The following is a 23,886-nucleotide window of genomic DNA, read 5'->3' on the forward strand; positions in this document are numbered from 1 at the left end:
TCACTCAAATTGAGCTTTTCTTCGCTCAAAATAAATTTTTCCTCAAAATGCAACACTTGCACCTGCAAATTTTTTTTTTTTACATGCGCTCAATTTTTTTATTTTTTTTTATGCACTCAGAATAGTGGCACAAAAATAACGCCATACTTAAGTAGTAATGTAATTGTTCTGCAACTCAACTCGCATTGAAAACTGTCACAAAGAGCAGGTGAGAGCAGCTGTCACTGTGAGGATACTGGTAGAAAGGATCACTGGGATCAGCTGGTGTTGCTCATCTTGTTATCTGCTGATGTTCATCCTTTGGCTTCTGAGCTGGAGTTTCCACATATTTAGCTTTGGGTTGTTTGCTACGAGCTTTGTGTTAGCATGCTGTATGTGCAGTAGCTCACAGCAATGGATGGCTGTTTGTAGTTTCATTACTTTATTACATGTAATGTAATGTGATTACATTAATAACTATTTTCAGTTTCTGGCTCTCTTATCAATCTCTAGCACTCTTTATCCTGTCTTCGTCTCATCGCTCGTGGTTGGAGATTTGGTGCTATATACAGTGGCTTGCAAAAGTATTCGGCCCCCTTGAACTTTCCCACATTTTGTCACATTACAGCCACAAACATGAATCAATTTTATTGGAATTCCACGTGAAAGACCAACACAAAGTGGTGCACATGTGAGAAGTGGAACAAAAATCATACATGATTCCAAACATTTTTTACAAATAAATAACTGCAAAGTGGGGTGTGCGTAATTATTCAGCCCCCTTGGTCTGAGTGCAGTCAGTTGCCCATAGACATTGCCTGATGAGTGCTAATGACTAAATAGAGTGCACCTGTGTGTAATCTAATGTCAGTACAAATACAGCTGCTCTGTGACGGCCTCAGAGGTTGTCTAAGAGAATATTGGGAGCAACAACACCATAAAGTCCAAAGAACACACCAGACAGGTCAGGGATAAAGTTATTGAGAAATTTAAAGCAGGCTTAGGCTACAAAAAGATTTCCCAAGCCTTGAACATCCCACGGAGCACTGTTCAAGCGATCATTCAGAAATGGAAGGAGTATGGCACAACTGTAAACTTACCAAGACAAGGCCGTCCACCTAAACTCACAGGCCGAACAAGGAGAGCGCTGATCAGAAATGCAGCCAAGAGGCCCATGGTGACTCTGGACGAGCTGCAGAGATCTATAGTTCAGGTGGGGGAATCTGTCCATAGGACAACTATTAGTCGTGCACTGCACAAAGTTGGCCTTTATGGAAGAGTGGAAGAGTTTGCAGTTTGCCACAAGCCATGTGGGGGACACAGCAAACATGTGGAAGAAGGTGCTCTGGTCAGATGAGACCAAAATGGAACTTTTTGGCCAAAATGCAAAACGCTATGTGTGGCAGAAAACTAACACTGCACATCACTCTGAACACACCATCCCCACTGTCAAATATGGTGGTGGCAGCATCATGCTCTGGGGGTGCTTCTCTTCAGCAGGGACAGGGAAGCTGGTCAGAGTGGATGGGAAGATGGATGGAGCCAAATACAGGGCAATCTTGGAAGAAAGCCTCTTGGAGTCTGCAAAAGACTTGAGACTGGGGCGGAGGTTCACCTTCCAGCAGGACAACGACCCTAAACATAAAGCCAGGGCAACGATGGGATGGTTTAAAACAAAACATATCCATGTGTTAGAATGGCCCAGTCAAAGTCCAGATCTAAATCCAATCGAGAATCTGTGGCAAGATCTGAAAACTGCTGTTCACAAAAGCTGTCCATCTAATCTGACTGAGCTGGAGCTGTTTTGCAAAGAAGAATGGGCAAAGATTTCACTCTCTAGATGTGCAAAGCTGGTAGAGACATATCCTAAAAGACTGGCAGCTGTAATTGCAGCAAAAGGTGGTTCTACAAAGTATTGACTCAGGGGGCTGAATAATTACGCACACCCCACTTTTCAGTTATTTATTTGCAAAAAATGTTTGGAATCATGTATGATTTTCGTTCCACTTCTCACGTGTACACCACTTTGTGTTGGTCTTTCACGAGGAATTCCAATAAAATTGATTCTTGTTTGTGGCTGTAATGTGACAAAATGTGGAAAAGTTCAACGGGGCCGAATACTTTTGCAAGCCACTGTAAATAAAATTGAATTGAACTGAATAATTAAACCTTGCAGCAGGTTACATTTAACACTGCTGTTAATGAAAGTGTGCCTAGTTTGTGTTCGTGCTTCTCCATGTAATCCTGCTGTTGTCAGAAGCTCTGTGGACACCTGAGGCCTGACTTTGTGACTTTGTTCGGTGTGTTTTGCTCATTTGGTCGTCTTGAGAATTCATTGTTCCCTGCACAGATTTCAGGTTCCAGATGAAGGGGCTCTTGGGGATTGTTGGGATTTCCCTCTAATATCATGGGTCCTGCTATGGTTTGGAGCCTGAGTAAGATAAAGGAATTGGTTTGGATTAAATAAATCCATCCAGTGGCCGCTACATTAACACATAACAACTTTGGAATTCTACTAGAAACAGTCGATCATATTTGTCAAAGCTGAATTCGGGGCAAACTACGCTAAATTAGCGTTTTTAGCTAACAGTTACAATAAGCATAAAAGTTACTGTACGGCTATCATTTGTTAACATGACGCTTGTTCTTATACATGTAATACATTTATTACCAACCTGAGAGTTTATCCGCTGGTCATTTGACATGACGAATGACTTCTGAAGTCTTAATTCAGCTCAAGATGCTGTACATTCCCGTCAGTAACACTTTCGGTCCGCTAGTAAAACGTAGTTCTATTAATCTGCGCTCGATTACTCTTGAACCAGAGGATGTAAGTCCCAAAAAACTGAATTTTGGAACTGAAACTGAATGGTGAGAAGTGAATCTGAAATTATTCGAGAACTAAATTTCTAAAGGATAAAATGCAGTTTCAAAGCAAATAAATTCATTTTCAAAATATAAAATTCAATTTCAATTTAGTGATGATCATTTTCAAACCAATAAATTGAATTTCAAATTAGGCTAATTCAAATCCAGTTTTTAAAAGCATTTATTCAAGTTACAATTCAGATTCAATCTGAGCCATTCAAATATGAATTTAACTTCAGTTTCTGATGGCACAGATTTCTGCCCATACACCTCTCCTTTGGTTTCCTCTCAGATCAAACCTGGAAACTGTAGATGGCTTTCAGCGCACTTCCTTATAAAACTCCGTGGTTTTTGGTAAATTCACCAAAATGATACCAAGAAAATCCAACATGTTACTAATGTGAAGCTCTGTGCTGACAACAGATGAGGCTCTGCTTGAAAGCAGCTGGCTTTCTTTTTCTGTGTGTGTGTGTGTGTGTGTGTGTGTGTGTGTGTGTGTGTGTGTGTGTGTGTGTGTGTGTGAGAGAGAGGAAACAGACTCCCCTGTGTGCACACAGAGCGATGGAAGGTGGGAGGAGGCACTGAAATCCCGGATGATGTGCTCAGTGGATGGAGGCTGCCCTGCCTTGCACCAGATTCTGTGATAAAGCATTCCCCCTCACCACCACCAAGCCCTACCCATCCCCCCTCCCCTCCTCCCAGCACAAACCCCCGCACCACCCTAGCACCTCCCTCTCTCCGTGGCACCGCTGTCTGGCTAGGGAGGAGCCTCGAGTGCTGCTGCATCACAACATAGGTTGACATGAGATGTGGTGCGAGAGCGAGGGCGGGTGCATTGTACCGTACAGACATCGGCTCCAACACGGGCACTCGCTTTCCTCCCTGCTTCTCTGGTTTTTGTTCTGCCTGCAAAAGCCAAGAAAAAAAATGGCTGAGATGTGACTTCATCAAGGACGAGCTCCGCAAGCAGACGGGAGAAAGAGACAGAGCGAGAGAATCAAAGAGCCTTGTGAAGAGCAAGGAGAATATCTCAGAGGGAGGGAGGGGGGCGAGGAAATAATGAAATAAATCCCAGAGAGGAGAGAGAGAGGGAGGGATCGTCAGAGGGATGTAGCAGTGTGTATCCTCGCCAGCTCGCCACACACACATACATGAACACACACTCACAAACACTGAGCGTGGATTATGTGCTGACAGAGGAGGACAGAGAGGAGAAGGCACACCGGGCGGTGAGCTATCTTATCAGCTATCCATCCTTCCACCCATCCATCTTTCATCAGTCTGTGCTTCCATGTCACACCACAGAGACAATGGATCTGTGCCGAGCGTGTGAATCTTCATCCATAACAAGGATGTGTGATTGATGTCTGCGTTATAGCCGGTTGGGCCACGCACAGCAGGCAAGGACTGAATGTAAGCTGCTAACAGCGCTAGCAGGGCAGTGTTTGTATCGCAGCCACGAAGGGCCGACTGTGTGCCACTTAAACGAGAGGCTACACCTGCCGACGAGGGTGACACAGTGCTGCTTTACATGTGAGTGAGGGCTTGCATTGTTATGGTGTCTGCTAGTGCTGCGATTCAGAGGTGTTTTAGTGACATCAACGTGATTTAATGGCAGTGATGCAGACTGGCACATCAGAGCTCTGTTCCACTGGATGCACTGGGATTTCTTAACCTAGATTGACTGGGAAAGCTAATCGTTTGTGACTGAGACTGTGTCTCTGTCTGACACAAATGTCACTGGTATAAAATGCAATAACAATTAAAGCTAGGATAGAAAACAGGGCAGTGATCAGTCTGTTGATGCAATGGGTGACCTTCACAAACCTGTCAGTGTTTCTCTCTGTGCCACACAGGATGTTTGCTCACTCCAGGATCAACGTCCTAAAAAGCCCCAAATCTCCATTTTCTCTGTGTGTATGTTGTCAAATAATGCGTGCACACATGCCATACAAGGCTTACATGACAATACTGGAAGTGTCTCTGTCTGTGTGTGCAGGAGCTTTATCAAATCTGAGAAAGTGAAATTGGTGACATCATCGGGGTTATCTCGGGTTGTAAACACACACTTGGGTCACAGTCTGTCTGGAGACATTGCATTAAAGTCATATAGCAACAATGGTATTTGTCACCAGGTTGAGCAGCTGGGCAGAATGAGGATCCAAAGCAGCTTCATGGTGATCATGTCCTGGTATTTAGTGTCCACTGTGGACACCCTGCTGTGATGTTACCACTGGTTTCCCACCAGGTTGTTTCTTGGAGAGAAACCTGTCAATGTTTGAGGAGATTGTGGTGCAGCTGATTAGCAAGGTGCATCCATGTCATGTAGATAAAAGGTTAGCGTCCATGTGGATAGCATCTCCAAACCGCGGTGCTCATGGTTTAAAGGCACGCTCTGTGGGTGTTACTACAGCACGCTCTTCCTGTGCTTGATCAGTCGCTCGTACTTTGAATGTTTCTTTGCCCAAAGTGACGAGGCACTTCAGCATTCAGCTTCTCCTTCCTTGGCTTGTTCTCTGCAGCGCTGGGGGGAGTATTACATCTCAGAGGCTATATCTGGCTCTGGAAACATTCTGGGCTTCTTGGGCCTATAGTGGCTGTGCTGTATGCAACGTGAGTCATGCTGGATATTGATCCTTTCTAACTATTTCTGACTGAGTGGGACTGTGGCACAGAAGGTTTGTTGGAAGTTTCTGTCATGCGTGCCAGTTTTGCTGACTGGACACTGACCTATTATTAGCTCTTTATGGATCAGCTGAACAGCTTTGTCTATCAGCAGTGTAGCCACTGATATGTAATGCTACATAATAACAGATGTGCTGGTTAGTGATGTGACTGTCAGTATCATCTGTACCATGTACAACAGCTGTCTCCTGGTTTTCTTCTGGAGGGCCCATTGATACTGCATTATGGGGCTCCAGTCAGCCTGCAAGTGGTTAATCTGGTTAAACTGGCCCAGTGAACTGCTGCTTTAATATCAGGCTAACCGTGGAGTAGCAAACCTCTTCATGTTACTCTTCTACAATGAGTCCCTAATTTAAAGAGGGAGCAGCATCTGTGTCCAGTCTTTGTGTTGCCACACTGTTGTTAGAAGCTGATGCATGTGGCGTGCAGAGATGGGCAGTAACGCGTTACTTGTAACGCGTTACTGTAATCTGATTACTTTTTTCAAGTAACGATTAAAGTAAGGGATTACTATTGCAAAAACGGTAATTAGATTACCGTTACTTCCCGTTGGAACGCTGCGTTACTGCGTTACTAAAACCGAGATCTTTTTGCGAGAATGTCTCACGACAGTGACGTAAGCGAGTACGCCGTTAGTGACAACAGCTGTGTGCAGATCAACAGTGGATCACATATCGATTGTGGGAGAGAGTATGAGCGTGCAGCGTTTAAAGCGTGGAAGTACTGACCTTACTTTGACTTTGATTCCATAAAAAGTGACAAAAACATTAGCGTCCGTTGTGCGTGGGAAGAAAACTTCTTTTTACAGCGATAAAAAACCCTAAACTTCCAAGCAAGCACCGAGTGCGCAATGACGTAATGCGCAACTGACCGCGGCACACCTGCACCAAGGTAAACCTCCGCCTACCGCAGTCCTGCTTTACAGGTGAAAATAGAGCAAAAGGACCGCTGAGTCTTTGACTTTATTTATTTTCTGCTGTGTTTTACTTGCATCTATTTGAAAGAGTGAGTGTAAACACAAAAAATATTTTATTTTATGTGCTGGAATGTGCAGAAAATAGGTTTAAATGTTAAACTAATTTATTCAAGTCAGAGAATGTTGCATATAATAAAATTTTTGCTTGATGCATAAAGTTAAAAGATTAAAACTGATAAAACAAGTTAAAAAAAGAGACGTTTCCATTTGATTACATTTTGTATGATGGATTATGTAGAAAAAGTAGAATTGGGCTGAAAGCTCTATCACTTTATCACCTCTTCAGGTTGTAAACTGAATAGACACGAAAACATGATTTTTAAAAATCGTGTTTTTAAAAAGTAATTAAGTAACTAAGTAATTAATTACTTTTGAAAATAAGTAATCAGTAAAGTAACGGGATTACTTTTTTGGGGAAGTAATCAGTAATTAGTTACTGATTACTTTTTTCAAGTAACTTGACCAACACTGGTGGCGTGTAATGGTATTGTGCAGCTACTGCAGTCCCAGCATGTGCACACACTTCCAAGTGTTAAAAGATCAGCGTGAGAGGATATGTGACAGAGCAGGCCACAAGCTAAAGGCTGTGTATTGGTCACTGTCTGCCTTTTGTTACTTATTACTGAACCTTAAAGGCAAGGATGGCTCTGTCAGTGCTGGGAGGTGTTCTGTGCAGAGACCACAGTGTTTCCATCATCAGCACTTCAGATAACACTCCAATTAGAAATGCACACAGCACTCATCCTGGTCCTAATCACCATGCTGGTTGGCCTTTCTTTGGAGCCTTTCTATATACTGATTAGCATTAATATGTACAAACAGTGTCGAGTGATAGTCTGCACAGCTTTCACTGTTGATGTAATATAGTCCCTTAAACTGAGCCCTTTATTGTCCCAATGTATTATTTACATTATAATGAGGAATGCATTGATTTGGCTGAGTACTGGCATACTTGGGGATTACATCATCTCATCAGCCCTGGCTTAGGCAGTGCTTTGAAAATCCACTTTCAGCATACTCATTACTTGCTTTAAGTTGAAGTCACTAATGTAATCCTGTGGGATGCCTCAGCTCACCGATATAATCTGATTGCTCCTGTAAACTGATGTAGCTCCATGGCAACCCAAAAATAACGACTGGTTTTTACGCTATAGCTCATATTGGTAGTCGTTCAAGTCAAGTCAAGTGTTTTTATCTGACCAACTAATCCAGGTCATGTATGTATAGTCAAGATGCTTCATGCTTCTGACATCTTCATTCTACCAGCTGGAGTTTATAAAGTCCAAGAATATCAACAGTGAACACATCAAACTAAAGAGGCAGGTGAGTAATGTTTCAGCAGAAGTAAGTTGGAAAGGCAGTACTTCATGTTTACCTCCTCATCGTTTAGATGAAGTTTGCAGCCAGTCTGAGCCTCTGCTGTCAGACTGTATTTCAGCTGTGACAGGGTCATTATCGTGACCTCCACTGAAAGGAAACTGTCCTCTGTGCTCGCTGACACACTTCTTCAAAGAGTCGAGTGTGGGCTCAAAGCATAGGCGGAATCAGTCGCTGCTCCCTTTTTTAGCATCCCTGACAACTTCTTAAATACATGAACCAGGGTCATGAAATTCTCAGGGCTTAAAAACATTTAAGTTCAGTTCAAAACTGGAACCAAATCAGTTTTGCATGAATCACAATCTAAACCCCCAAATCATCTTTTCTGTGATCAGCTTTGCTCGTGGGCTGTTTCCTCATTTAAGTAGCAGGACTGTGCCACTCTAATGTCTAATGTGGCTTAACAGAAACCATCATTATCGCTTGTATTAATTAAAAAATTCACTGAGTGATCTTAAATCCTTCTTAAAGACCCGGCCCACCTTGGATTCCAGTGTTTCCCTCACAGAGTAGCATGTGTTGGTCAGTGATGTGTTATAGGCAGTACTGAACAAACTGCTTCACTTCAGAGCAACAGTGCAGCCTGATCTACCAGCACATTAGCTGCACCTGCAGCAACAGTTATAATAACGACACAAACTAAAGGAGGCTTTAGGCCAGAGCCCCAGCCTGATGTCACATGACGTCCTGGTTTAAAAGCTTTGGTCTTTTTAATGTCGCTCATTAGAAGCTGCAGCTGCTGAATGATGAGGCCAGGACTTCATGCTGTCATATTAAAGGACAAATGGTTTGTTGTTGGTGTGCCGGTGACAACTGTGAACAGGTTTGATACCAGATAGAAATATGGTTTAAAATGCTTGAGTGTTGTGAGGAGCTGTCGCTGGTGCAGCAGAAGGAATCCTGAAAAGATTAGGATGCTTTTCAAGCTCCTTCCCACAACAGTAGGTCAGAGCTGAGGAACCTTGATCGAAGAATTTTTGTACCTTGGAAACAAAAACAACAACTGCAGCGGCACACATTGTGCAGCCTGCTAGCTTTGTTTGTCCTGGCAGAAAGTAAGCAGGCTTTTACTAATAAATGCAGAAACACAGTTTAGCTGTTTAGGTGGCTCTCAGGAATCACTGACCCGTCCTGTACAGTTACCACATTATCCAACCCCTGCAGTTCATCGGATAATGCGAGTATAAGGAACACTTTCCCCACATCCATGGTGATAGTTTTAATGACCTAAAATCAAGAATTTTACTGTGCTTATCTGAGGGCAGCTGAATGCTGTTCAAACCTGGTGCATGGCTGCCGCTTCGTGATTCTTCTTTTCTTTGCATATTTCTCACGTATACATTTCACAGCTCATCTTAATAATAACAGCTAATAATTAAATGCAGAGTGGTGTGTAAACACTCAGGATACACACAGGACAACCTGATCCAGCTCTAACTGTACACTTTGTCAGAAAGTTTTAAATCTAACCTTAAAACCAGAGAGGGTGGGAGCTGGTTTATCAGAAGATGAAGGCTCTGCCTCCTCTTCTACTTTCAAAGATCCAGAAAGCACAAGTAAGCCTGTAGTGCGAGAGCGATGTGCTCTAATGAGGTGAAACGGTCATTAAGATAAGATGGGGCCTGATTATTTAAGACCTTGTATGTGAGGAGCAGGATTTTGAATTCTGGATTTAACAGGAAGCCAATACAGGAGAAATATGCTCTCTCTTTCTAGTCCCTGTCAGGACTCTTGCTGCAGCATTCTGGATTAACTGAAGGCTTTCAGGGAGTTTTTAGGACTTCCTGATAATAATGAATTACAGTAGTCCAGCCTGGAACTAATAAATGCATGAACTAGTTTTTCAGCGTCACTCTGAGACAGGATGTTTCTAATTTTAGAGATGTTGCACAAATGGAAGAACGCAGTCTTACATATTTGTTTAATATGTGCATTGAAGGACATGTCCTGGTCAAAAATGACTCCAAGGTTCCTCAGTGTTACTGGAGGCCAAGGTCATGCCATCCAGAGTAAGAATCTGGTTAGATACCATATTTCTAAGATTTTCAGGGCCGAGTACAATAACCTCAGTTTGATCTGAATTAAGAAGCAGAAAGTTAGCGGCCATCCAGGTCTTTATGTCTTTAAGACATTCCTGCAGTTTAACTAATTGGTGTGTGTTATTCAGTGAATGGATCATCGGCTTAAATCCAAATTCATCTGTGTTCTTGATGTAACCCAACTTTGACCATGAACCCCACAGTCACTGTGAACAGTCCCACACACTGCTTTGCTGTAGATTCATCAAAGTACAACTAACTAACTTATTTGTCCTTCAGTAAACGTTTTCCAACTCTAAGTGCAGTTATGTCTCATTGTCGTACAGTTAGCAAACACTGACAAACTTCATCCAAGCAGTTTGTGTGTTTGCTGAAATGTGCTGCCCACTTTAAGCCTCAAGTATCGAACTATAGATGATCCATAAATGGGACATTTATTCCTCTTTCCCTGGTGATGAAGGCATCAGTAGGATTGCTGTTGGATGTGTCACTGTGCCCACATGTTTGATGTTGGAAGATGCACAATGACATGGAATAAAAACTCAAATCTGTTAAATTGTTAAAGCAGGAAGAGTTTTGAAACTGTAAGGAGTAGAACATGCACGTATATCAGGAAGTAACAGTAATCAGCTGTCTGGAAAATAAATACTTTCCACCTGTTATCAGCTCCCGTTTGGGAAGTCTGAAGGAAATCTTGCAGTTTTTTCCAGCTCAGGACAAAAGTACCAGGTGATCTTTGTACATTGATTGCAGTGTGATTGCTCTGCACGTGACTCTGTGGGGTTTAGTCGATGTTTGATCGTATCTCCCGACCCAGGTGTGGACTTCTTCTCGAGCTTTGCTGTGGTCCGAGTGGTCGTAACGTTGTCATTTTGTCTTTGCTAGTTAAACAGTTGTTCTGTACATGGTTCAGTTTAAAAGCCCTGTTTGAAAAGAAAAGTGTGTGTGAGTGTAACAGTCACACATCACAGAGCTCAGCTGTCAAAGAGCAGGAGCCGGCGATGACTTAGTTCAGTCTGGGACGTGCTGAACATGAAAGAGAGGGTTAACCACATCAGTCAGTTACACCTCTGTCAGTCATACACCAAGCAGCTGCTCAGGTCAGACTCACACCGATCATTAAAATGCTCAATAAACAATATTCAGGTTTATGTTTCTTAACGTGCAGAGTGATAACGAAGTACAGTTGTGCCCAGAAAAGTATTCACTGTTATCTGTAATAAAATACAGTGACCTCTGATCCAGTAACAAACCTAAACGTGTGTCTTGTACGGTCATACGTGATGTTACATCACACATGTTCACACACTGTGATTTCTGGAACCGTTCCTGAGCTCATGCAGTGACTTACCTCACGTCTGTTTCTATGCAGTGAGGACCCGCCTATCACAGGCATTCACCTGGCGTCCTGCTGTTATACTATAGAGGACGAGCCAAACACTGAAACTGTCAGTTTTCTGTCACAGTTGCCACATCCCAACTGTTTTTAAAGACGTATTGCTTCCAGCAAATAGAGAATGAGCTCATACTTTTGTATTAATAAGTGTGTGTATAGATGGGTTTGCAAACATCTCTTCTCCTGCAGATGTTTATCAGTGCAGCTATTTAGATGTGGCTAAAACAACCTGGTTCAGTTTCGTCATGATGAAACTATTAATTGTACTTTGTATTATCTGTCTCTGTGCATCAGATCAATGAAGGTAACCCTGGCCATGGAAGGTGCTTCACATGCTCTCTTCAGGTTTTAAACTCTGACCTGGTTCTCTGCCGTCCAATCAAATGGATGGATTTCTGTATGAACTGATTTGTTAACAGGATTTAGAAATTTGATTTGATTACAAAGCTCGGCTGTTCTGAGGTTCATCGTCCACTCAGGAGGACATTCTGTGTAAGCTGCAGAAGCAACCTAACAGATATGTCACCGTTTATTTCAGCTGTCGCTCAGTTTGCTGTAGTTTTCTCTAATAAGGCAGCTGGATGTCCAGGCTCCACACCCACAACTCTGAGCACACCTCTTCACTTTTAAGCATCTCTAGCTCCAGAAATAGCAACAGTAGTTTAGTAATGTGTCAGGCCTCCTGCTGCACTGCAGCACACCCATATGTTCTCGCTGCTTGTTCTAACGAAGCAGCTGGGAAGCTTTCTGCCATTGATCTGAATGTGGAAGCGCCCCACATCTGCTTGGATGTATTTGATTTGCACAGAAGTGACATAATTTGTTACTATTTAAGTGCATGGAGCTGAATTTCATGCAGCATTAATCATCTGGTCACATGTTGACTGAGACTAATCCAGAGCCCAAATATTATCAGCAGCTCAGGAACAAGAGCAGCGTTTGAATCTTTTCTTTAGATGGACTTTGTGTCCATTGTTTTGTAGTCTGTGACCGAATTATTCAGATGTTCAATATCAGTGTAATGCTGCCTCCTTAACCTGTTACTCAAGTTACACATATTCAGGAAAATTCAAGTGACAGATTTTTAAAGATTTGAGAGAATTTTGTTCATTTTGTGAGGACCGGTTTAAGACAGACTCTGAATCAGTTTCAGAGACACACTGCAGATTTAGCATGTTAAAGATTACAGCGGGTGAAGCCTGTGTGTTTGCTGGACATCTCTCGATCTACATCTATCAACACTAAAACGCTCTCAGTGGTAGCTTTGTTAGCGTGGACTGTGGCACAGCAGAGCACCATTGTTCTCTCTCCAACACACTGTAGCTTCTATACTTATCAGAATGATGCATTGTGGTGTCTGCTGAGACAGCGCTGGGCAATAGGACGTCTCACTGAAACACTGAGGATAAGCATTTGTTCTGATAAAGTTATTCCAATGATGACAGTAAATCTTATGATTTTTTTCAGCTATTTATTAATAAGTAGGGATGGGTACCGGTGTCCGGTGCCATCACATAAACGGTAGTAACCAGACCGAAAAGCAGCGCACATTTCGGTGCTTTATTTCGGTGCTTTTTTTTCCTGAGCTGTGATACACTTCTAGCCAATCATTTTACATTTCCGAGGATAGTAGGCGGGGCCAGGTACGTACGTTAGAGCAGAGCTACAGATTAAAAATGCCCAAGGCGAAGCGGTCAAAAGTCTGGCTGTACTTCACAGCAAAATATGCAAACTCAGCAGCAACAAGTGCTTTAAGCTGATACTGTGATACTGTCAAAGGAGGTAACACCAAGAATCCGATGAAACAGCTGGCGATGCATAGCGTTTTTTTTAAAAGCCGAGAAATGCGCCGTATTTGATAGCTTGCTGCGAGACCTCACACCGTGCACGTCGGGTGGGTTGCCAGTTATCGGACCCGGAGCAACATCCCCCAAAACCCCGAAGAATAGTGTCCTGGCCCCTAGCCCTGCCAGTGTAGCAGAAATGATGAGGATGATGATGCAGCAGCAGCTGTTCTTCTCTGCGTGAGTAGCTTAATGTTGTTAGTGTGTAATTTACGTTGAGTAGGCTAACCACGTTATTACATTAATGCAGGTAAGGTGAACTAGCAAACATCATCATAGCTACATGCGTCTGTCTTCTTGTTTGATGGCAGATACTCCCTTCACCCTGGCCAAAAAGGCTAAAATGACCAAAGAAAAAGTGGAAAACAGTTAAACATGAGAGGTTTAGGACAAAGTTTGCAGAGGTGGGACCAAGTCATTGTTTTGCAAGTCTCAAGTAAGTCTCAAGTCTTTATCCTCAAGTCTCAAGTCAAGTCTCAAGTAATGTCAGGCAAGTCAGAGTCGAGTCTCAAGTCACTGGTGTAAAAGTCCAAGTAAAGTCACAAGTCTGAAATTTTGAATTTCAAGTCCTTTCGAGTCTTTAAAAAAAAACCGAAAAAAAGCATGTTGCAGTTATATGCTAAATGTAAATATTAGACCATGTAATTTTAAAATCTGTGTTTTTCTCAACACATGACAAAATAGTGAACTTAGAAAATATACACAAATTGTGAAATTGCACCTCTTTAAAATGCAGCTCAATTAAACCTAGCTCCAAGAATAATTTTCACCGACAGTTCTGAGATAAGCTGCATGTTATTCTTGGATGCGCTTGTAGGACCGGCTTTAAAATCGCATGACAAAAATATCATACATAAATAAATGATATTTTTAAAAAAATATAATTTAAAAAAAAACTGCATCACCAACGTAGCCTTGAAAACATTTGCTAGTTAGATGAAGTCAGCTATCTCATCGTAGCATATTTATATGCATATTTATAATTATACGCTTCTTGGAGTGAGTGCATACACTCATGAAGTTTAGTAACTTCCGGTCACTGCAACAAGCCCAGGTACAGTTTACCGACGGATGGGTGCAGGACCTTGAAATGCACCGTGTAGAACGAAAGACCATCGTACGTATCATAAGTTTACCAGTCTCACAAATCGTCGTCATAAATACACATTCGTTAACCGTTTATTAATAGGACCTTTGAGCTCAACGGTAATTAATTAGCAGTGGAAATAATTTCTGGTAGCATCACAGAAATGTAGCAGTGACAATAATATTGTATGCTGTAATCGCACTGGACAATTAGTGATACAAAACAACTGTTTTACCCTGTGAATAAAAGTATATGTTTTTGTCAATGTACCATAATAACAGAAGCGAAACGCAATATTGTGTCAGGACAATTCACTATTTATGCACAATAAACAAAGGAGCATAGCGCGACAATTTCTGTTCAGCGCCAGACTTGCTTGTAACCTATATCACCAATTATGTTAAGAAAAATGACGCATTAACTACAACAGCAGACTGACCTTTGTGGAAATGCTTGGAGCAGACTAACCTGTGAGCTGGAGTGTTCTGGGACGTTATAATTGGTCTTTGAATGGCTGCAATCCAGTCGCATCTTTGTTACTTCGGAAACATGGCTCGAACAATTTCTCTTCAACGACGTAATCCGATAACAACCGATCTCTTTACCCGTCGGCTTCCCGTGGCTGTCATGCGACCAGCTATTGCAGTTAATAATACAACAGCTTCTTGACATTTTTGTGTTTCTTTTTATCGCTGTGTGACTGGTTTCAATTGAAAGCCTGCGTGCGCTAGTACCGCTTGCCACGAGTTCCCAGAATCCTTTGCGGTTCTACCCGTGAATGACGTCACATTTTCAATCTCTATATAATATGCATGTTAAATTTTATATTTGGGGTAAAATATCAAGTCTTTTCAAGTAAACCGGTTCAAGTCCAATTCAAGTCCCAAGTCATTGGTGTAAAAGTCCAAGTCAAGTCACAAGTCTTAGAACATTTTTTCAAGTCAAGTCTAAAGTCATAAAATTAATGACTCGAGTCTGACTCGAGTCCAAGTCATGTGACTCGAGTCCACACCTCTGAAAGTTTGTGTTTTTTCCATTGTTTAAGCACTGCTTCCAGCCAAGAGTGATACCATGCCACATAGCTGCAGAAAAGGCACACATTGTTATCGTTTTACAAAAAAACCCCAGCTGAACAAGAGAGGTTTTTGGACAAAGTTTGTGTTCTCCATTCTTTAAGCACCGGTTCGAGCACCATTTAAGCACCGGCACCGTTTCAAAAGTACCGATTTGGCACCGGTATCGGATAAAACCTAAACGATACCCATCCCTATTAATAAGTGACTTTTATGTATATGTATATATATATATATATATATGCCTGTATATATTGTGCTATTCTTAGTTATTGTCTCTCTCTGTTAATGTTTGTTTATAATGGAGCACTGTAACAAAAAAAGATTTCCCCTAGGGATCAATAAAGTATTCTGAGTCTGATTCTGATGCAGTCTTAAAGAATTACAGTGTGTGCTATTGTACACAAGAACATCAGGATGTTTTACCAAACAAATTCTAATTTTGGCTTGGCATCAGTTTATGGCCCCGTCAGTCCCAGTGAGACGATTAGTTACACTGTGTGAAGCCACCCTCGCTCACAGAGAGAATAAGCTCTTCCAAAAAATAACTGTTACGTACAAAACAGCTCATGTATAACCAACTGCAGGAGCCGCAGATACAATCGCTGCAAAATCAGTAAATAGAAGCTCAGTAAGGCTAAAAATAATAAGCTAGGAAACAGTCAGTGTAGCACTGTGTATGTTTAGCTGCATTGCGGTCTTCATAAGGACCTTGTTATCACCTAAATCCACTTGTGGCTGCTGTAGGCTGGGACTATACTGCTGTAGGCTGGCACTACACTGCTGTAGGCTGGTAGCTTCCTAGTTGACCTGCCTGCCCTGTGCCATGTTTTTAAGCAGCTGGCACTGTGAGTGTGAGCTTTACTTACAGTGGTGGCCTTCAAACAGTGCAGACACTGAGGTACTGTTGTTCCTTTTGTGGTAATGCACAGTGTCTACATGTGGCTACATTGTATTTCTGTGTCTCTTGTTGAAAGCTTTGGAAAAGGTAAAAATGAGACCTCAGTTATTATTTTTCAATTGAGCATCGTCCAAGTCTAGAATAGACTGTGAGCAGTGATCTGATGGTGTGATGCAGTAACTTATCGACAAGAAGGACACACCCAAATAAAAACATCTCCCTTTACCTGTTTAGCCTGCACTGGCTGAACAGCTGTAAATTATTATTACTGCTAGGGCTGGGCCATATTATACCGTTCACGGTAATACCGGTATAATGTTAGGCAATGATAGGAAAATGAAATATCGCGATAGAATGGGAGTAAAACGCGCATGCGCAGTGCCTTTGTTTTCATACGCACATGGCCGATTGTTGAGTGAAACAGATGAACCAGAATTGGTTTGTAAAAATGGTGCAACTTCAGTGATTAGTGATGGGCAGATGAAGCCCCATGAAGCACTGAAGCTTTTCATCCAATTGGTTCACCCCAACGCGAAGCTTCATGAAGCTTCATTTGCTCTAGCAGGACACCTACTGGACGTAAAAATAATAGCTGGCATGAATTTGAAGAGTGTGGCATTTTGCACACAGCCTGTAAATGTCAACAACAAAAGGAGTGTGTAAAACATGTATATTGTAGTGATGGCAGTATACTGTGTATATTTATACTGGCAGTATGGGAAATGATTATTTGGAAATGCTTGAAATGGAAATGATCATTTACTGTGAGGTGAGGTGTGGTTGGGGTGTGGACAGTAGTTGTGCTTTTGTAACGTTGAGGTATGGACAGCTACACACTGAGGCTTTGAGCCTCAGTCCTGCCTGTTCACATTTTATTCTGTAAAAACTAAATTTTCACTGCTTTTACGACCTTTTTAGTGGGGAGAACATAGCTAGGATTTAATGATTTAACAAATCTTTTGAATCCTTTGTCCTCCACAATGCTAAATGGCTGGGAGTCCTCAATCACCATGCTGACCAGGTCTTCATCTATTTGAGATTGTTCTCCTGAGGAAAGACAATAAAGATAAAGCACAAATATAAATATCACACACGTAACTTATAACAGTTGTATAATATTGTTATATCATTTAGTAACATTACTGCATCCTATATTATCATTGCATTTGATGGCTCACCTGGTCTTGCTCCACAATCAGTGTTCCCCTTATTCTCATGCAAAGCTCTGTAGTGCCTAAGCATGGATGAGGTGTTGTTGTTATATCCCAGCTCCCTGGCACATAGCAAACACTTCACCTTGTACAAAAGTCAAGACAGCTCAACATAAATTGTATTGCACCATCAGTATCATGGAAATACATCTTCTGTAGAAATTTGCATACCTTGTTGGGAGGAATAAGATCACAATGTTCCCACACAGGGGAGGACATCCTCCTCTTCTTAGCTGGCTCCATTCTCTCCTGACTTTCTCTCCTCACTCTCATAAACCTCCAAACTGTCTCCAAACTCTCACTAACAACTCTCCATCAAACACCCACATTTTGAATGAAATCTGAGGGGTTTATATCGCTGTCATAGCTCGCGGCAAAGTTCGAACCGCTTCATGAACCAGTCACGTGGTACAGCCGGGCAGCGAGGCTTCGTACGTCATCATTTTCAGCTCCTCCCATAAATGAAGCAAGCCTCGATACGCGCTTCGCGGAAACGCCCCCTCCATTACTCGACACATGCTCCGAAGCCTCGATACAGAACGTCCCATCACTATCAGTGATGTGGAACTGGTTTGGTGTTTGTCCGTCAGATACACGACAAAGCACATTTTTTTTGCAGAACATGCAAGCGGGCTGTCGTTATTGTTGTATTTGTCGGACTAAGATGCTCTTAAATCTGGGAGTAATCTGGGTCCTAAACTCCGTATGCTTCAGGTCAAACGAACACTGCAGCATCACCAAGAGTTAACTGTCTAAATTCTTTCATCTTTAATAAAACGATCAGCATTGCTGCTTTACCAGGTGTAACTATGAAGTTTAACTTCCAGGCATCCATGAAAACAAAAGTTATTACATTTAACGGAGTTAGAAGTTAGCAGGAAGTTAGCGGAAGTTAGCGCGCTAGTTTCGCTAGTTACCTAAGCATGATATTGCATGTTCTGACTGAGAGATTTCTGAAAAAAATCAAACGAACAGCTCTGCTATTACTTCCAACATAAATGAAGACAGGAAACTAAACAGCAGTGACGTTTGTAGGGTTACTGAAGTTGGGCTAGCTGGTATATAATTATATGCTACGTGCTCGCTAGCGACACAGCTATGTTAGCATAACATAAACAGTGAAGCTGGAAGACGAACACTAACACTTTTCCACTTATAAAAGTTAACGTGAAGGTTCCTCATGGTTAGAGACAAATGCAATCGCATGGCAGGATGCTGTAAACGGACCAAACTTCAGTCAGGAGAACAACTGAGATAATCCATCCACAATACGAGGTTAGTCATTAATATACTGCAACAACATGGGAATAGAGCAGCTGCCAGAGAATTCAACATTAATGAATCAATGGCACAGAAGTGGAGGAACCAAGAAGAATGAGTTTAATAAAGTTTGATTTATCTGACTGCTTTGTTTCGCTTAATGTGCCTTATAATCCCGTGCACCTTATGGTCCGAAAAATACGTACTGCACGCTGCAGTTTAATGTTGCAAAGCACCTATTTTTAACTTCAGTGGATATTATACATGGTTATGCTCAGGATATGTCAGCACATTTCTACTGGAAATGCCTTTTGGTTAAACTTTCAGCAAGGAATTTGCATTTGCACTGTTAAATTTTTATAAAGCTTTAATGTACATAAAAACCAGTTTCTTGTTTAAGTGAAAATAAATGGAAGGTTGTCTTTTTGCGCTAGTAATGTTGTGGAGTTGTATTTTGTCTCGCATCAATTATATCGTCAGTTATATCGTTATCGCAAATTTTCAAATATATATCGTGATAAATATTTTTGGCCATATCACCCTGCTCTAATTACTGCTATAGTAGATATTTATTTATTTATTTACTATGAGCTGAAAATGACAAACAACACTGTAGAAAGAGAAGCAACAAAACATGATGAAAACACCTGAGAACACATCAAACTGTACCACTGTGTATCAAAGTTAAATTTCTTCAGAAAAATGTTCCCTGTCAGTGTTGAGCAGGTTAATCTTACTGCTGCGTGTGTTTAAAGATGAGATCATGTTGAAGACTTTATATTGTGTTTATAGCAGCCGTCCATAAGGAACGTGTCAGAGTACAATCAGCTGTTCATGAGTGTGACAGTTGGCTATCGATGTGTGCAGACAAACTGTTGCTGGGACATGGTCAGCTGTCATTGCTAATGTACTAAATGAGTTAATAACAGCGTTATCAAACTCCAGCTTCTCTGCATCACACACGCTGCCCAGCGGTTACTGTGTCACGCTGACACATCACTGAAGAACCTCCACTTACTCAGGCTGGCTGTGTTTCTGAAGCACAGACTGAGCTCACAGCATGCTGGTCTGCCATCAGCTTACAGTCAGAGAGCAGCAGGTTGTGCACAAACCACCAGAGAAAAAGTCGATGGCTTGCCTGCTTCTTGTTGTTCCCATGCTCATCGCTGCTGTCCACAGGATGCGTCTGAGGCAGCCTTCTACTGTCGGCCTATAGTAGCAGAACTATTCTCAGCTCAGTTTGGAGATTTGTTTTATGTTTTTTAGATGTAAAGAAACGCTCTCAGGCTTAATTGCAGTCAGATACTTTTGTGTGTTCTTGTGTCCATGCAGCTGTCTTAGCTTGACTATGTGATGGACAGTTATCTGCATATTCTGGTGAAATAGTAGCAAAGGGTACGTCCTGTGCAGATGGACACAGGAAGGGTCTGTATTATACAGACTAATGGCCAGACTGTTAACAGAACAGAATACAGAGGGTCACACAGCAGTGTCTCCTGGGACTTGGACAAAGCGTAACAAATAAAAAGCAGAGATTCAGTGATTCTGTTGATGTAAAGAAGTATTTGCAGTGACTTTGTGTCTGCTGATGTCCACATGACTGTCTGTGGGTTCCTGCTGTGGGACACAAGAACCTGCAGACCCTCATGTGGTAATAAATCTTCACTCCTCTGCTACCACAGGGACTTCTGGGTGTCATCCCATCGTCTTCCCACTCAGCCTGTATGACCCGGGTGCCGTGAAGCCCAGTGTGATTGTTTAGTACTTTGGTATGAAGTTCTAGCATCTGATGTTTTCCTGCTGGCTGCCCTCAGCAGTAAATCGAGTCAGAGCAGAGCCTGAGTCACTGTGAGAGCAGACAGATGAGGCTTGTACACACAGCCTGCCTCTGATTATGATGCACCAGTCTCTTCATATAAGAGCTTCCAGTCTCCAGGAGGGTTTTCATGCAGAGCCTGCCAGAGCTGATGGAATTGTGTTACTGGTTTTCATGCATGGACTGAAAAGTAATTTAACTGATAATAAGGCAGGGCTGAAGAACATGTTTGCTTTGATTTACCTGTGATAAGGCATCAGCAGCAAAGCCATATGTCATCATTTCCTGTGTGGAAGCCAGTGTCAGTAACAGGGGCTGTTCTTCTGTGCATCTACAGACTGGTGTTCACATGGTTACCATGGAACTGGAACCAGAGACCAGTGTGCTGCTGGGTCCTGAAGTACTGCAGTCAACATGTGTCTGCAGTCGAGTGCTTTCATTTAAGGAGAACAAACGTATTGGATTCAGGGTTCAGAATTAAAGCCATTTTTATAAACAAGAACTCCATTTTCAGACACTAAAAATGGGAAAACATCATTTTCAATGTAGGTTCTTGTTTGTTTGGTAGTTAACGACTCCAGAAACCATGAACATAAAAATTCTTTGTTTCTTCTGTACAGATGCCCTGTTGGGCTCAGATAAGTGAGGAACTTTCCATCTCTTTGGAAAGTCTTGGATGTTTTTGCAGTATGCTTTGATTCGTAACCTGATGTAGTAAACCTGTCTCTGCCAACCCAGGGAAAGATGGTCTCCATTGAGTGGTCTTCCTTTTGTCCTGTTAATGCTGCTGAACTGATGAGTGTTAACTTCTGGTAAGATTGGACCGAATGGTTGATTTGGTCGTTCTTGCAGATGCTACTAACTCTCTGATGGAATAATGATGGATCCTCATGTCCAGAGTCCAAGAGTTAGGCGAACCTTCTGAGACGGGCTAAGAAAAGATGGAGGACAGTAATGTCTTCAGTTATTAGTATGGACGAGTCACTGTGTATGTACACACACTAATAATCCCTGTTTTTAAACCGTGCTAAGGTCCAAACTGCAGGCTCAACACCGGCTCTTGGATGCTGAACTAATGTAATCAGCTGGTCTGTGTGTCGTTCAGTGGTGGGGAGCTGGTTTCCTACTGGTGCACATGGGAATCCCCTGAGTGGAGGAAACTGGAGTTATCAGTGTTTCGTCAGGGTCAGAATCAGCAAACGTAAAACAAAATGTGTGATTCAGTGTAATGAATATAGGGAAGCTCACCTTTCATATAAAAAAGCCTTTTCGTATTTATGCAGATGCACTCGTTTGTCTCACTTGATTAAAGCCATTCTGGTTTTAATCAACGAGTGCTGTAGCTGTAACCAAGGCCACATTTCCACCACTGTAAACTGGATAAACTGGAACCACACAGCAGTTTATATAAGTTAGTGAACCTGAGTGATGCAGCTCTGTGATCCTGCTAACACATGTCAGTGATTTCCCTCGCCTCTGTCAGTGCGCCCCAGGGTGGCTGTGGCTACAATGTAGCTTGCCATCACCAGTGTGTGAATGTGTGCGTGAATGGGTGGATGACTGGATATGTAAAGCGCTTTGGGGTCCTTAGGGACTAGTAAAGCGCTATATAAATACAGGCCATTTACCATTTATTTAGCTGGTTTAGAAATAACGAAGGCTGGATGTGATTCATGAACCTGACTGAAAAATGCTGATACATGCATCATGGAGCTCAGTTTGTCTACTATTAGAATGAGTTTGATGATCTTTGATGAATTATTTGGACCCAAGAATCAGACTGAAATGCAAAGTTTACACAGTGATATTAAGACGAGCGTGGTGAAGAGAACGACGGTGGCAGTCAGGCAGGTTTCCAGTTAGTGTGGGTGTGTGGATCTCTTACTTATGTTCTGGATGAAGACACCTGTGTAAAGCTTATTGAGGGCGTGGGCTGCTGTCCAGTGGAAACTGGCCTGTAGAGGTGGAGAGCAGGAGGCTGGTGAGAATGAAAGTGAGCAGCATCAGGAACGATGAACAGTGATCTGATTCAGACGAGCAGATGGAGGAACAGCTCCACCCAGGAGCACAGAGCAGGTGACGGCCGCCCATCAGTCCACCTGAAGCAGAGGACCAGAGAAAAAGAGCCCGGCCACCTCGAGGAGCAAACAGACGAACGGCAGGCTGAAGTTAGCTTGTTAAGGACTCAGTGTGCTGACTTCATGGTATGCACTGAGTTAATACTGGTTAAATATTAGATATGTTAATTCATCAGTTTCCCTGTGCAGAGCTGTGTTTTTGGAAAAGCTCGTCCAGTTTGGGATAAATGATATTTTGGCTTGTAGCTAATCACTGTTGAGGCTGGCACAGGAGGGTCAGTGTACGCAGGAGGGTCAGTGTACAGTGGCTTAACAGTCAGTCAGTGAAATCACTGTAGAGGGAGAACTATAGTCAAAACTAAAGCAATAACCTCACTTCCTGTTTTATTTTGATAGTCTCTGTCTCCGTTTCCCCTTAGTTTGAGCCGTGTTCCCACCTGTGGTCTGGTTATCCTCAGTGTGTTCGTGTCCTCAGCCGCCCTCTGCTCATGTTTCCTTAGTAGTTTCCTTTCCTAGTTTCTTCCTGGTTGCAATTTTTTGCATTTCCTTTGAGCCTGTGGGGATGGCTGTCTGTCTCCGAGTGCTGCTCCAGTACACGGCCATAGACTGGTATAAATAAACAGCTGTGGTTTTAATGGGAGGACAGTCTCAGCTTGGACAACTCGCAGGTACAAAAATTGAGAAATGATTTAATGTGAATAGTTGATATCACTGTGTCGTGGTTGGATACGTGTTTGATGACCGGTGTTTCTAATCTCACGTCAGCCTGACAGAGGCTCAGTGACTCACTCAGCCTGAGACACTGTTAGAGACACATGGTTTTTCTAGGACACACACTCACCCTTCTCCTCCTTCAGATCAATAATCTATTTTATCTTTTGTAAGTGGAAAAGCCCGTGGTCACGGTCTTCTGGGAGGAGCGCTCTTTTTATTTTTGCTAACTGGGTTGGAAATAAACCTTTAAGTAACACAGCAGTTGTCTGATCCATCCAGAATTTGGGTCACGTCGCCCTTCGGATAAGAAAATGTTGTATTAAAAGCTGATGATTGAAGCTGTTTTGAACCTCTCTGACCGTTCTGCAGGAAACACATGATTAGAGCTTTGAGAACTGGGCCATGTCATATAAAGGCCCTCTGGGCTCTGTTGTGCTTGGATTTATGCATATTTGAAGCTTTTTCCTCTCTGACAGATCTGATGAGTTTCTCCAGGTAGAGCTGATGAGTTAGGAGGCTCATGAAAAAACTGAAAGGGAGGAGTTTAGGTGCTAAAAACAAGGAGCGTGAATCAGAGTGATG

General features: G+C 42.4%; 1 protein-coding gene across 5 annotated transcripts in view; it reads left to right on the plus strand.

Moving 5' to 3' along the window:
• The window catches only part of prkcz (protein kinase C, zeta), a 105,819-nt gene that overhangs the window by 21,341 nt on the left and 60,592 nt on the right, over positions 1-23,886 (plus strand). The window contains exon 1 of one of the 5 annotated variants that reach the window (XM_026155094.1): positions 22,752-23,258. The exons of the other annotated variants lie outside the window; for them this stretch is intronic. Within the exon in view, the coding sequence (XP_026010879.1) occupies positions 23,225-23,258 (34 nt within the window). The 5' untranslated portion in view covers positions 22,752-23,224. Of the gene's footprint in view, positions 1-22,751; positions 23,259-23,886 lie in introns of those variants that run through there. 5 annotated transcript variants of the gene reach the window in all.

Source organism: Astatotilapia calliptera, chromosome 20, assembly GCF_900246225.1.
Source record: "Astatotilapia calliptera chromosome 20, fAstCal1.2, whole genome shotgun sequence".
NCBI lineage: Eukaryota > Metazoa > Chordata > Actinopteri > Cichliformes > Cichlidae > Astatotilapia > Astatotilapia calliptera.